Source organism: Metarhizium brunneum, chromosome 5 (genome assembly GCF_013426205.1).
Source record: "Metarhizium brunneum chromosome 5, complete sequence".
Classification (NCBI taxonomy): Eukaryota; Fungi; Ascomycota; class Sordariomycetes; order Hypocreales; family Clavicipitaceae; genus Metarhizium; species Metarhizium brunneum.
The window spans coordinates 885,980-900,202 of record NC_089426.1 but is presented as its reverse complement, the minus strand read 5'-3'; the positions used below and the strand labels follow the sequence as shown (position 1 = coordinate 900,202).

The 14,223-nt window shown below is 49.8% G+C and overlaps 4 protein-coding genes across 4 annotated transcripts; 2 read left to right on the top strand and 2 right to left on the bottom strand.

Moving 5' to 3' along the window:
• Positions 1-401: 401 nt before the first annotated feature.
• Positions 402-2,482, top strand: G6M90_00g083750 (uncharacterized protein; the record flags this gene model as incomplete). Its single annotated transcript, XM_014688106.1, has 3 exons — positions 402-513; positions 562-1,508; positions 1,559-2,482. 3 exons carry the CDS (start codon positions 402-404, stop codon positions 2,480-2,482), a joined length of 1,983 nt encoding a protein of 660 aa, XP_014543592.1.
• Positions 2,483-2,682: 200 nt separating this feature from the next.
• Positions 2,683-4,743, bottom strand: G6M90_00g083740 (uncharacterized protein; the record flags this gene model as incomplete). The annotated part of the gene is made up of 8 exons (XM_014688105.1): positions 2,683-2,805; positions 2,871-3,082; positions 3,138-3,573; positions 3,628-3,899; positions 3,958-4,067; positions 4,120-4,315; positions 4,372-4,523; positions 4,589-4,743. The coding sequence occupies 8 exons, from the start codon at positions 4,741-4,743 to the stop codon at positions 2,683-2,685; spliced, it is 1,656 nt and encodes a 551-aa protein (XP_014543591.1).
• A 4,308-nt stretch (positions 4,744-9,051) lies between these two features.
• eltA (Heat-labile enterotoxin A chain) lies at positions 9,052-11,046 on the top strand (the record flags this gene model as incomplete). The annotated part of the gene is made up of 1 exon (XM_014688104.1): positions 9,052-11,046. One exon carries the CDS (start codon positions 9,052-9,054, stop codon positions 11,044-11,046), a length of 1,995 nt encoding a protein of 664 aa, XP_014543590.1.
• A 2,223-nt stretch (positions 11,047-13,269) lies between these two features.
• Positions 13,270-13,951, bottom strand: G6M90_00g083720 (uncharacterized protein; the record flags this gene model as incomplete). The annotated part of the gene is made up of 2 exons (XM_014688103.1): positions 13,270-13,281; positions 13,337-13,951. 2 exons carry the CDS (start codon positions 13,949-13,951, stop codon positions 13,270-13,272), a joined length of 627 nt encoding a protein of 208 aa, XP_014543589.1.
• Between the last annotated feature and the right edge of the window lie 272 nt (positions 13,952-14,223).

Here is a 14,223-nt window from a genome sequence, read left to right as displayed (position 1 = left end):
CTGGAGGAAACCAAATGAGACTGATGAAGGTGGCGGAAAAGGACGGCGTTCACGGACCTATTAATATGTCTTCACAGGCAAACACTACGTCCTGTTTCCTACCTAAACGGGAATGCTGGTTAATAATGCCATACATACCTCTGGGCTGCTATTGGTCATTGAGGCAGCAGGGCTCCACACAAGGCGCGGAAACCTTCCTATCTCGCCATTGTGCTGCGGCAACTCCTGTCAGGCCATGTTCACCTTCCAAAACCTTGTTTGTTGCGCAATTCTTTGCACGGCTGACGATGACAAATGCCATCACTCGTAAGCGAACTTTCACAGGGTGCATTACTTGTCGTCAGCGAAGATCGAAATGCGACGAAAAGCACCCGACTTGCGGCTCATGTGAAAGACTAGGGATGAAGTGTGAGGGTTACGGGCCAAAGCTGGTGTGGGTGACGGATGGCAGGGAGTACGCAGAAGGGAGGCAGAGTCATCGGGGAGCCATCTATCGATATCCATTATTTTCTGGTTTGTGATAGATACTTTCTGACGATGCCTCTGCTAATTGTCTATTAGAATCCCGCCGCCAGGCTTTAGTTTCGAAACTGGCCAAGAGCCTTGGAGAGCAAAGCACGACCAAAGCCATCGACGAAGTGGACGAGTGGCAGCAACCCGGCAACTTGGAAAACAAGAGCTCTTCATTCATCAGAGGTCCATTCAGTGTTTTTGCAGTCGACCAACAAAGCTCTTCGAAAGATGAGAGATGGTCAAGGTCAGGTACCAAAGGTAGCCCGTCAGGCTCAGTTCCAACCGACGTCGATGGCCCTGGCCAAGGGCATGCTGCAGTGACTAGACCATTCTCATCTGTCACGGATTGCGAGCTTTCACATGAAACGGCTGTACAGGGTGTTTTGAATGAGGCAATAGACAGTGCTTCTACCGCAGGTTCATTTCTTGCGCTGTCTCCTTCTCAAGAACCGCTTGACTTCTATGACACTGATTTTGCGTCACTGTTTCCGCCTACTAGCCCGCATGCGTTTATGAAAGGCTCTCCCTCAGAACTATGGGACTATTGGTTGCCTACATTGAGCATCCCACCCTCACCATCAGCGCTCTCATCGGTCCAAATTTCCAACCCTGATGGACTTCTGTCCCAAATGGAACCGCTCCTTCGTCACTACAAGGAACGAGTTCTCGAACCCGCCGCGGATCTGCGCAAATGGAGGAAGTCACCTTGGCAACTTCTCTTTTGGCCTTGTGCCCTGGAAACATATGGCGAGATCAAGCTGTGGAATACTGCGTCACATCCTCGATCTGCGGTATTGTACGCCATCTCGGCAAACAGCGCATATCATTTGCACGCAACTGAACGCTGCGGCGAGAAATGGCGCGAATTGGGTCTTAAATATCAAAATAAAGCCAAAAGACTTGTCTTTCAGGCGTTGCAAGACGAGATCCTTGGAGTTGCCCGTGCAAAATACAAGGAACTGCTAATGGCCATCTTGAGTGTGGCTATGGTATCGGTAAGGTTACTCAAAATGGATGGTTTCTGGCAAATATTGACGTTTCTTAGCTCTTTGACAAGCCAGAAGCATTCAAAGGATATCTTTTGGCGGCAGAATACGTAATTCGTCATCGTGGACTGCATAAGCAGAACTCGGTCAAGGCGAGGACCCTCCAACATATGTATACTCACTTACGAATCTTGACTGAAGGGACATGCAGCTTCGCGGATTGCATCAGCGAATTTACGGGTCTTAACCACCACGCCGTAGCTCCGGCAGTGCTGCCAAAATTTGAAATGGTGGGCAATCCGCAAGGCAACGATTTGCGTCTAGACGGAACAGCAAACAACGACAAGGACATTCATCTGGAAACGCCAAAGCAGTCAGAAGATGCTCTGTATTCGACAATATATGGCATACCGGAGTCTCTCATGTGTCTCCTGTCGCGAATCGTGGCATGCGCTAATGAGAAAGACAAGCTTCGGAAATTGGCTTCATTCGATACTTCCCCTTCGGACCTTCTGCAAAAGCACTCACAAACACTAGAGCATGAGATGTGGTCGTGGAATATAACGGCAGAATTTCCACGGCCAGAAGCTCACGAATTCCCCGCACTGTCATCTGAGGGAGGCCTGGACAGCATAGATACGAAGCTGTCGGGGGCCATGCACCAAGCAGTCATAATCTACTTCTATAGAAGAGTATACGACACCGATGCAATGGTACTCCAGGAACAAGTCAGAAGATGTCTGGATGAATTACAGCCCTGCATTGATCATAAGGCAAGAGACCAAGACTTTGCAACGTCAGTCGCTTGGGCGACCTATGTTGCCGCCTGCGGAGCGGTTACTACCGAATTGCGAGACCGTGCTCTGGCATATTTGGAGGCCATTGATAGTCAGGGAGTGATCTTGACGCCAAAGCCCACAGTCCAGATCTCCAAATTTTGGCAAAGGAGATTAGAAAGGGGCCTTGTCGCGGCGGGTGAATGAAGTGTTCCGGTGAGCACCGCCGCATAATCTCTACAGATGAGGCAATAGATAACTTTTCTCTATATAAATGTAAACATTTCTAATATTTTCAAGTTCCGTGTCTCAAACAAAGCCAATGAAATAAATCCAATAGATGCAATGTACGACATGTCATAAACGCCATTTATATGCTGTCCGAATACATCATCCCGGTCTATGCCCTAGGCATCATCATCGTCATCATCATGAACTTCGTCAAATACATCATCCTTGCTAACAAGTTGGCAGTCTACAGCCGGAAAGTTGGAGAACAACAATACTCCCATGCCAATAACGGCGATGGCCTGCAAAACCAGTGTTAGACGGATACTGCAATTTATCGGGGCTGACCACGAATATATGAACGTACCGCATTGCAGAAGAATGTGAGATACGCACGACCCATCTTGGCAAAAGCAGCAAACACAAAGCCGAATAGGCCCTGCGTGGCTAATCTCGCCACGTTTTCCACCAAGGTGACGGCGTTGAGTGCGTCGGCTCTCTGCGCATCGGTACACATCTCCGTGATGACGCCCTTGGCCGCCGGGGCAGATCCAGACCCAAATGGGAGCAGGAAGGCGGCTGCGGTTATTTTAGCACAATAAAGCTCTGGTCAAAAGGCGGCGTAATGACTGACCTAGATATATGTGCCAGCGCTGCGTGGCAAATGCTGCGACGGTGGTGAGCGCCCCGTCCACGACAAGACTCCATCGCAAGAAGACGAGGTCAAACTTGGAAGCCTCGCGGTCATCTTGGGCCATGGGCAACTGCACTGGCTCTTGGTCAGCCTGTTGCCCGACAGTTGCGTCGAACTCGCCAGGGTCGATGGGTATGTGCACCGACGGCGCTTCTGCATTGCCGTCCTCCTCCGTGGCGGCTGGTTGCGAGACACGGGCGCTCCGTCTTGTTATCCGTCGTCGTCCCCAGGAGATGATGGGCGGGAACATGAAGAGCAGGAAGATGCTCCTCATGATGGCAAACTCGGACATGAGCCAGCCATTGTCGGCTTGATTGAAGCTGAATTCGGCCGTGGCGTACATTTGAATGAGCAGCGGTGCGTATCCAGTGGCAAGCTAGAACCATGTCAACAGCGCAATTCTGAAGGAGGGACGTGCAGAGAAACGCACCACGCCCAGGAATATTCCCGCGCTTAGAAAGATAACGCCAAAATGCCTTGTGATTTTGCCATTGGGATGGCGAAGCCGCTGGGGGAGCAGGATTCGGAGCGGCGCAAGGAAACCACCCGTGTCCTTTTCGCCGGGTTTCACCGCGCTCGACATGGATTCTGGTGCAATGTAAGGCAGGCAGAAGTAGGCATATGCGCAGGATACAAGGAACGAAACGAAGGCGACGTCGAAGGGGGCGCGGATGTCAATCGTATCACCAATCATGCCTCCCGCTACAACGGCATTAGGCCACACGGAAGCGATGAAAGTCAGATATATACGGTGACTCACTCAAGTATCCGATTCCTTGACCAAGCATAATGGCCCCTTGGAGCATGCCGAACACTGCCGTTCTTCTCATGGGCTCGACGAGCTCGCCAGCCATTATATTCACGACGAGGCTACGCGGGCGTTAGCATCAGTGGCTATTTAGAACTCGCGCGCACGCCTTACATGTAACCTGCTGGCCCGCCAAGAATGGTAATCAATTGCGTGGCCTGAATAATCATCATGCCGGCGCTCTTGCCCGCGATGACGCCGAGAATCTGCGTCAGGACGCGAATGGCCGGGACAAAAGTCTGCATCATGAGCGCGAGTCTCGGGCCGAACCTCTTGGAAACCCATCCCGTCACGAAGAGGTTGAACGTTCCTGCAAGTGTCCACTTAGCATATGCAAGCAGGTCAAACGGGCGGCATCAGGCGTACCGCAAAAGGTTGTGCTCATGCCCAGGATGCTGAACTGCGTTGCCGTCCCTGCGGCAATCTCATTCCGGCTACATCTGTCTCCGGGTCCCTGGTACGGCGGGTGGGTGTCGTAGAAGACGTCGCATTCCATCAGGTGGAACACGTAGAAGAGCCTGCGTAGGATCAATGGTCAGCCGGGATGCGATTCGGGGTCAACTGGTCCGCCATTGCCGCCTACGGAACTTGGGTATAGCTGAACGACAGCGTGATCAGGAAGCCGGCAAACAGAATCCTATTCTCCACATGCAGCACGCGCCGCAGCCAGGACTTGGTGGCGACGCCGTTGCCGCTCCCGTCACGGCCGAGGAGCGGCGTTTGTTCGTTGGTGGTCATGATGGGCGGCACCGTGGCATCGAGAGCGGATGGCAGCACCGTTGACCACGTCGAGCATGAGGGCCAAGTGAAGGGGCATGGAAGCGGACCGAGGCCGGGTTGGAGTTGAGAATCAAGAGTCGAGAGTCAAGGCTGATTGCGGCCCCATAATAACGCTTTCGTGATTGCCCGCGGGCCCGACGTCGGACGGACATTTACCGGAGCCTGCGGTCGCTTTCTCCGATGCATCGCATGCGGGCTGGCGTCTTGGCTAGCGTGGTCTGGTGTGTCGGCGCATCTCATCAGCGTGTAACATTGAATGGATGAGGATACACAAGGCGGCTACATGTCGTTGACGGAACGCCCCGACGCGCTGACAAAGTTTGGTGCTGGCCAGGTATTTTCTTTACTAGCCTACTGACTGCACTTTTTCCCGACCTTATTGTCTCCGCATTTGTGTAAGCTGCGCTGCATCACCAGGCGAGCTATTGTCAGTAATGCAAGCAGAAGCCTCTCCCCGAGAAGGGTGTGGAAAAAAAAAAAGAAAAAATCCCTCTAGAAAAAAGCACAACAAACTCTCATACCGGAAAACAGTTACGAAGAAAACTACTCAAATTCTTCGCTGAGAGGCACTGACTAAGTCTGCAAGACGGATTTTTTAGCCACGGCCGCCAGAGGGTCGCTTTGCCACTGGACGCTTGAAGGCCACTTTACGCGTGTCGCGTTCCGACCACACTGGGACGAATATCTAGATTGCTGGATCCGTGTCTCGCTTTCTCATTTCCTGAGTGAACAGTTGGGCCGGTCTTGAAACGGGGCACTCGTGCGACGGAGTTGGTTGCCGCAGCCAGACTGTAGCAGTCCTGCAGTCCTGAGTTGTTTGGTGTCTGCCCGGACCCGATCCTGGATCCTCACACTAACACCTCATCACGTATCTGTGACCAATGCAGCGCCAAGGTACTGTACTAGGAGAGTAGGATTAATTACGCCCATTCAGTGCAATTGCGTTTTATTCAGTTTCGACGCCATACATTCCCATGTGTTGCCCCCACACCCGCCCGACCGGCCCCGTCGTGCTAGTGGCCCCCAAAGAACAACAAGTAGGGCGCTTCATGGGTGGACCGAAGTGTTGAAGAAATTATGTGTGCCCAACTAGGTTGTATTAACCTTGCCCTCCAACCTAACGGTTGGGGGCAATGCTCACTATAAATACGTGTACCTGGTTACTCTTATCTTATCCTCACGTGACTACTCGCCTATTCCAACACGAAGCATTGGCAATATTTAGCCTTGGGTGCTCTTTCACAACGGCCATAAGCGCACTATTTACGCACATGTGCAGATTACACAGTCAACTCGGTCGGTAGCCGTAAGCCTTACTCACTCTTACACCGCACACAGATTCCCCTTGTAGCCGCCTAGGCCATAAGCATCCACAAAAGTCAGGTGATAGCGCTGGGCCGTGTTATTATCAACGTGATGAGGGCTTTTGAAGAGGGACAGGTGTACGTCGCCTTGTCCAGGGCAACAGGTCTACGTGGGCTGAAGATCGAGGGAAAGAGAAGGCCGAGGCTCCAAGGCTCGCAATGCTGTTCGACTTGTTGAATGGGATACCAGTATCATCGCATGCGGCCTAATATTGACCCGATGTGGACAGCACGCTGTTATACTGTCTTGTGCGGCATGTTCTTATTCCCTCTTTTCCTTCCCGTCTCTCCAGCCATCAATGATACATGTAGGATAACATTTCACGCCGGTCGCAGAAGAATCCCAACACGGTGCCTTTGTAGGCGAGCCAGCTAATAGCTATAACGTCAAACAAATATTACCGCCATGCCACACGACAAAAACAGGGGCACCGGCTTTACAGGCACCGGCTTTACAGGCACTGGCTTTACCGGCACGGGCTTTTACAACTGCCGAAGACGAGGGGCAAGGGTGGCTGTTTAATTAGAGGGCATGCTGGTCGTGACGATTCACGAAGTACTACCGGCTTTACACGGACACGGGGAGAACTTGAAGCCAGACCACTCCACCACGTGATATTGAGACTTTAATTGGCATTTACGAGGCGCGATGAACCCGAACAGGCACGCCGACTAGAAAATAAGTAGGTGCTAATTTAATGCCGCCTGATGCGGTGGTCTATGCGGTGGAGGCATATACCCTTGCTAGCCCTGGATTAAAAAGCAATATTGAGCCTTTGCAAAAAGGGGACGACCCCTGATCGTGGCCGGCCTACCGATCGCATTATGCGTGATCCTACGAGCCTTCTAGAGATCCATTTAAATAAACCCCTTGAAAGTTAAAATAAGCACTACTTCTAGTAGGCCATCAGGCGGCTTCGTAAAAAAACTACCTGACCAGCTAAATACTTGACTCAACTAAAACCCACAAATATGGAAAGTTGGGTAAGTCTCGACAATCGTCGCTCAGCATTACCAAGTAATTCAAGACATAATGTTATAAGAGTAATTTGACTTTCTAAAATAAGCAGACGAGGCCAATTATATAAGTTTTATTAAGTATAAAGCGGTTCACCCATGCTGCCATAGTACCCACCTGGCGAATTACGGCCGGGCCTAATACGAACTTGACTGTACAAAGTACCAATACTCTCTATTCCTATACGAGATGATACTTGACAGGAGCGACAGGAGTGACAGGAGAGCACATGACTGTACAGCTATAGAAGCTCGATTTCATTTTATTGCTGTTACTATTCAGGTAGGTGTGCACACCATATTATGCACAGCGATCTGGGGTCTAGCGTGTGGTGTTTTGTGATAAAGGCTTGGAACGTAATAACAATTTCATGATAACCTTGGTAGATGTTAAACGTTCTCGGTTCTTTCAGAGAAAATAAAAATAAGTAACCAATATATGTAAAAAGAAAACATGTATACCTAAGACTTTTACCGGATTATATATTTAGTTTATATAACCTTAAAGCCATTTATCGGCGATACCCTTTTATTAGGCCTTAGTTTTAACCGTGCAATATGTTTAGAAAACAATAAGGTAAATAAGCCTAGATCCACACTTAAAGCATCTCACCCTCCTTACTACACGAGGTGCTTAGTTAGTCATGAACCTTGATCAGACGGCAAAAATGCAGACCAAAAGACGCAACAAGAGTCTCGGCTGTCCGCGGGCGGTTCAAGCGCCCACGCTTACCGGCGTACATGGCATGTTGAGCCGGGGTAACCACCGAGGCAGTGCCAGAACACACGCCAACTTGACCATGTCGAGCGCAGATCCAGGCTACCGTGATTACCTTGAAGGGTTGGCCAAGGAATATATTGCTCGAGATTTTGATGGCACGGCATCGCCGAGGTAGTCCGAGGCTTCTCAAGGTTCATGCCGCCCGAGCACTGCCAAGGTGCCCTCTGGGATTCGCTGTACGGGGCGTACTAAAGGAAGTTAGTCAGTAACTACATGTAATACGGGCTATAATTATAATTAATAAATATATGTGTTTAATGCCAGACAATAAAGAATGCTTGTGCAGCATTCCTAAACCGAGACATCCGCATTATTATTCTGGGAGCGAGAACACAGCGGTGCCTGTAGCCAACTCCACTCCCTGTGCTCCTGTTATCTCCCTTTGATCTTTCGCAAGGGATGCTTCCCTCGCGTCTGATTTAGTAACGCCCTTGGTTGCCTGTGGCCCATCTTTCTACTTTGGCGCCGTGCATTTATAATAATAACCTTTAGAAATATAGTAAATATAAAATATTATTGCATTTTTTAAAGTAATTATTTTACAATAGCTTTTACGTTTTATAAATAACTTAATATTATAATTAATATACCGCCAGCGTAAAAATATTGAATCCCAAAGGCTTGTAAAGACCAGGCATAATAACCGGGAAGCATAAATCGTTTTACTAATAAGGCGACAAGGGCTTCTATGCCATTATTCCATAACTAGGGAGAAGGCATATATGCAGGCAGCTATAGCATGAATGGGGAGCCCCGGCCACCTCAATGCAATCCATGCGGCTACCTGGCCGGCCCAGTGCGTGACTCTTGTATTCCGGGCAAATACCGTGCATCTTTCCCGAAAGCATCACATCATGCCCGTATGAGATGACGGAGTCTTTAATATTGCCATCATCAAGCACCTTGGCAGGACTTTGGTTTATGCAGTCGTCCGGCTGTAATCCTACCAGGGGGGTGTCACGATGCATTAAACCACGAGGCAGCTAGTTACGAAATCTATATAAAGATGGCGATATCACTCTTTACTCTTCTTACCTTGCAGTATTCTTTAGCTTCATCCATCATAAACATCTTAGGCATTGACAACTCAAAACTTGGCTCACAATGGCCAATAGACAGTGGCACTTTCTGTCACTATGTACTGCCCTGGTACTTCTCTTGTTCTCTCTGGGAGGCGAGGCTGCTCCCTTGGGTAAAGTAACGGACTACATTTTCCGCGGAGACGACAGAGACCCAACTGCAATCAAGAAAACAGGGGGGTTCAAGCCCACAGAGAACACATACAACGACCAGCTCGCATTCAGCCTTCATGCACACATTGATCATACCCAGGGCGATACCGCTTATGTTTCGACCTCCAAGTCGTTCGGCGTAGCAGTGCAGTTTGCCACGACTGGCGGCTGGGTTTACCGTGTCCATCGCCTTGGAAACATGATCGACACCAATGCGGCACTTCGCGACCCCCCGGCCGAAGAGCAGCAAGAGTTCGCTGCGTTGGGCGGTGTTCCGTACGATGCGATTGAAGGCTGGTGGCAAGTCCCAAATACCTTGGATGTGCCTGAATTTTCCGAAGACCAGGCAAAGGAGCTCGACCGAGACTATGCGGCAAAATACCAGAGCAACTTCATCCAGAACCCGGATTTCAACTTTGACAAGTACAAAAATGAGCAAGTCCAGGGGCCTGGAGAAGACGTGGATGTACTAGCTTCGATGCCCGAAGAGGACCCGAACAAATGGGACGACACATACTGGGATGGGCTTCGGAATACTGAATTTAAGAAGTCAGCTCTGAGCTTTATGAACAAACATGCTTCTAGTCTCGGGTGGAAAGCCAACCAGCAGTTCCCCTTGGCCCTGTGGGAGGAGGGCAGCGGCGAGCCGCCAGCCAAGAAGCCCAAGGTCGAGGAAACCGCAGGACCATCGGGGCAAACTGTGCCTGCATCAACCGCCCCAAAGTACGTCTTCTACGGCGACTACCTGTGGCCGGCCGAGGCCAAGAGACAAGGCGGATTCCTCACGCCGGCCGACTCCCTGGCTACGATCAGGAACCCACCAGTTACGGCATATACTCTGAACACGCATCTGAACAGGGACAAGCTCAAGCTTCACCCTGAGACCTATTTCGTCGCGGTGCACCAAACCTTTGGAGCTGCTGCAAAGGAAGCCGTAAAGAAGGCAGCAAAATTCGGCGGACAGTTTGACCCCGTGGTTTACTTGGTTCACGCTACTCCACACATGTTCAAGGTTGGCAATGAGCTGGCCGTCCCAGGAGGCATGGTTTGGGGGCAGGTCAGGGGCTGGACGCAGGTACCGCGCGACTATGCGCTCCCTGAAAAGACCCCGACGAGTAAGCAAGAGCTGCACAAGCATTTCGAGAAGGCGTACAAAGCCAAGCCCAAGGTCGTCTTCCAGAAGAACCCAGACTACGATTCTAAATTTGACCAGTATACCGCTACAGAAAAGGAGCAGCCTCAACTTCTAGGCTCGAGAAAGGCCTCGCGTGAGCTCACCAACTTTATGAAGGAACATGGATCGGCGGTAGGCTTCCAGGAGAAGTTCCCCCTGTTCACAGCGCCCAAGGTCATCACCGGCGAAGCTTCTGCCGCAGCAAAGAATGTAGAGCCTGCGCCCCATGAAGAAGAAGGTGTGCTTGAGCAGGTGTGGGACTTTGTCAAGGAACATGCCGTGGCGATAGCCCTCCTCCCCGCGGTTGCTGCGCTCAACTTGATTCCCGGCGTGGGGGAGGTGGCGGATGCTTTCGAATTCGCGGCTTTGAGCACCGAGGCGGCCGAGGGCACGGGGCTGGTTCTCGAGGGCACAGCGGCCCTTGAGGAGGGTGCTGTCATAGGTGAAGGAGGCACCGTGGCAGTCGAAGAAGGCGCAACCACTGTTGAAGAAGACGTGGCAACTGTTGAGAAGCCTGACGAGGAACTAGAACTGCCCGACGTGCCGACTGATCCGATAGAGGAGGACCTGAATCTTCCTGACGTGCCGACTGATCCGATAGAGGAGGACCTGAATCTTCCTGACGTGCCTACTGACCCGATAGAAGTGCCGGAGGCGGTGCCGGCTGATAAGGTAGCTTTGAAGGCCGACTGATTCTGTTGAGATGAAGTCTTATTGTGGCACGGAAAAGGCCCAACATAGGGGCTTTGCCGACAAAGGACCTATTGGTTACATAGATTGAACACGTGCCCGGGCAAGAACCTAGGCACGAGCGTTCTCTTCATGCATAGATAGTTGTTATTGTTCCCCTTCTTGCCCTTGGAAAACCAAGGACCTTGACACTCGTTGATAGTATCTTTGAATTTGAACCGTTTGTTCCAAGCCTAAAATCGTACCCTTGTCACACTTTTTCAATGCAATAGTTATTATCCAAGTACTTACTTCCGGTTACTGCATTGTTCGCTCTGAATAATGTGGCAATATATCCACTTAATCAGGGTTGCTGGAATAGGAATATCCAGGAAATAAGTGATAATTGCTGCCAGACATTATAAGCTGAGCCAATCTAGCCGGTTTCTCTCCACGTGGCTGCCCGTATCTATGCAAATAAAGTTAAATATATTTATTAGGCGCCAAGAAAGCTTAATTTACACGAGGCTGCCTTGCTCTTGATCATGAAATCGCTGCAGAGTAAATATTTCACGAGGGGAGCTCGGAAATGAGCTCGACATTTTATGGCTTACTTGCAACAATAAAAGGAGGCCGCACCCCCTCCATCGTTTATACGCTCAATTACATAGGTGCTCCTTGAAAATAACTACCTATTATCACTCTATTCTGAAAATATAACTCCCCTATAAGAGGTTACACACGATAATAAAACAAGTCTTATTCATCTCGACGACTTTGACGACGGTAGGCCTCGTCAGCGCCCAGACTCCAAACGCGGCATGTGCCCCGAGCGGCGCACATATTCAGACATGTTCTGTGGCGTGTCACTGTAACGCCGATCAAAGCGTTACCTGCGATGCCTTTACCATCTGTGGTGTTGGCAACACCAATGCAAACGTGGATCTCGTCAGTACCTTACCGCCACGGTGCATTGCCGCAACCATGGTGGCCAAATTGTCGACGTCAAGTCGCAGCCCATTTCGGATACAGTGCCAGTACATAATCTCCGGACGAAGAACGGTTGCCTGGGTGTTCCGTCCGAGTCGACTAAAGCGCCGACAGCGTCAGATTTCACGAACCAGGCTAGATGTCCGAACGGTAACTGGATGAAGGAACTCGAGGGAGGCACTGTCACGGATAGTTCTACATTCAGCTTGGTTTTTGCAGGCTTTACTTGTCCATAACTCTCTTTTTCTCAAAATTGTCCTTAGGGCGTTATGGCGGGGTGTTGATAGCTATAATGCCTGGCGCTCACTATTATTTCCAAAAATCCGAGACTGTTTATATAACTATTCTTTTGGGGTTTATTAAGCGGTCTAATAGGTATAAGATAATAAATCTAATGGAATCTATTCAAGGAATATAATAAAAGTAATTGTACTACCGAGAATAGACGCACTGCTAGTGACGGGTTCAGAGTCAAGGTGACGAGGGTTGATAAAGGAGGGCTGCTGTAAAGCACGGCCTACTCGTTACCGACGGCTTTGTATGTAATTACATGTATGTACTTGTAATAAGGGAGTAAATGCTCCGTCACCAACACCAGTGCATCTCAGGCAACTAGTTAAACCGGGCGTTTATTGTTTGAAAACTCAGCCATGGCACGTTATCCCTCATCTATCGGCCTAGGCCGCTCCCTGAAACCGCTCTTTCTGCATGTGGACTCAAGGGCTCAACTTTTGAGGTTATAGTGCCCCTCGGCCAGCCAGGTACTTGATCTTGGAATCAGCTCACGCATGTATCCGGGCTAAACATGTATAGTCCCTAAGAAAGTCTGACATACTATTTTTATTGTTGCTATAATTCGAGCAAGTGCCCAGGTACCATGGAGAGATACAGTTCTGCTCAATGTAGGCTTTATATGTATAAGCAAATCCTTCGTAAGAGCACAAGAGAGAGAAAAGTAGAAATTAATAAGGTTAAAAAAATAAAAGGAAAGGCCAAGATAAGAAGTGGAAGAAGGAAGTTAGGTTTAATCATAGTCTTATAAATTTCTCTAAAATAGCGGGAGGTATGTAGAAAGTAAGCAAAGTAGGCTACGGGGGCGGCGCGTTACCCGCGCGGGCAAGCAGTTGAAAACGGCAGCCAATTTGCAACGACCGACTTTACGTTTACTATCACTTCTGGTAACCCTTTCGTGTAGCAGAAAGCAAGGTCAGTCCTTTGCATTGCTGCCCAACTACCCTTCAACTTGGATAGTTACTTTCAATAATAGACCTAGTCTTTTATTTAGCGTTCCTAGCTGACAATTAGAGAAGTAATGTCAACTTACCTTCGGGCATTCGATCTCTACCAATGGCCGCTCCATCGTCCCACCGTCGACTGTTTTGCATTTGGGTATAGCATCAATAAGCCCTTGTTGTACCTTTGCGCTGGAGATTTGATGGATCCCGTCAAGGAGTGGTTGGAATAAAGACGCATTCTTAGTGAGTGTTTTCAGTCTCAAAGTGATGCACTCATCAGGATTGTCGTAAGTCTCGCCTGTGCCCTCATAAACCTTCTTATTGCAATACGCCACTGTGCCGAGACACGGCTCCGTCGTTGCCCGCCATGCGTCCCCTTTGAATGTCGGGTTGCCCTCGCAAAAGTTGGCCTGGTTCTCCTCCGAGGCCGGCTCTTTGAACGGAGGTGGTTGCCGCGAGTCTATGCAAGACTTGGGACTGTCGAAATGCTCCCCCATGGCCTCGTACTTCTTCCAGCCGCAGTAGTCCCGGGTGCCTAGGCAGGCTTCCGAGTCTCTTGGGAACTCGGCGTTGTCGGCCAAGCATTTGGGGCCAAATGCATTGTAGAGGGGATCGATAAAGGGCTTCTTACCCTGTTCAGTCTCAACGGGTCCCGCGAGAGAGACGGCGGCAAGAGGAGAGATGAGAGCCAAAGAGTACTTCATGGTTGACGTAAAACCTTGAAAGAGAAATAGTAAAGGAGAGATGACGGGTGTGGGTAAATGGCAGTTCGAGTAAGTACAAGTTGATGCTTGGAGTTGCACTGTACATGTCGAGGCAAGACTTGCTATTTATCTTGTCAGAAATAGTATGTTTAGATTAACGTTGCCGAAAGATGCATCGGCTAGTAGAAGGGCAACGTGGCACTGCATCTCCAACTGGCTGGTATGTACAATGCGACAAGAATATTATGGTCTGATAGTAGATTTGATTGCAA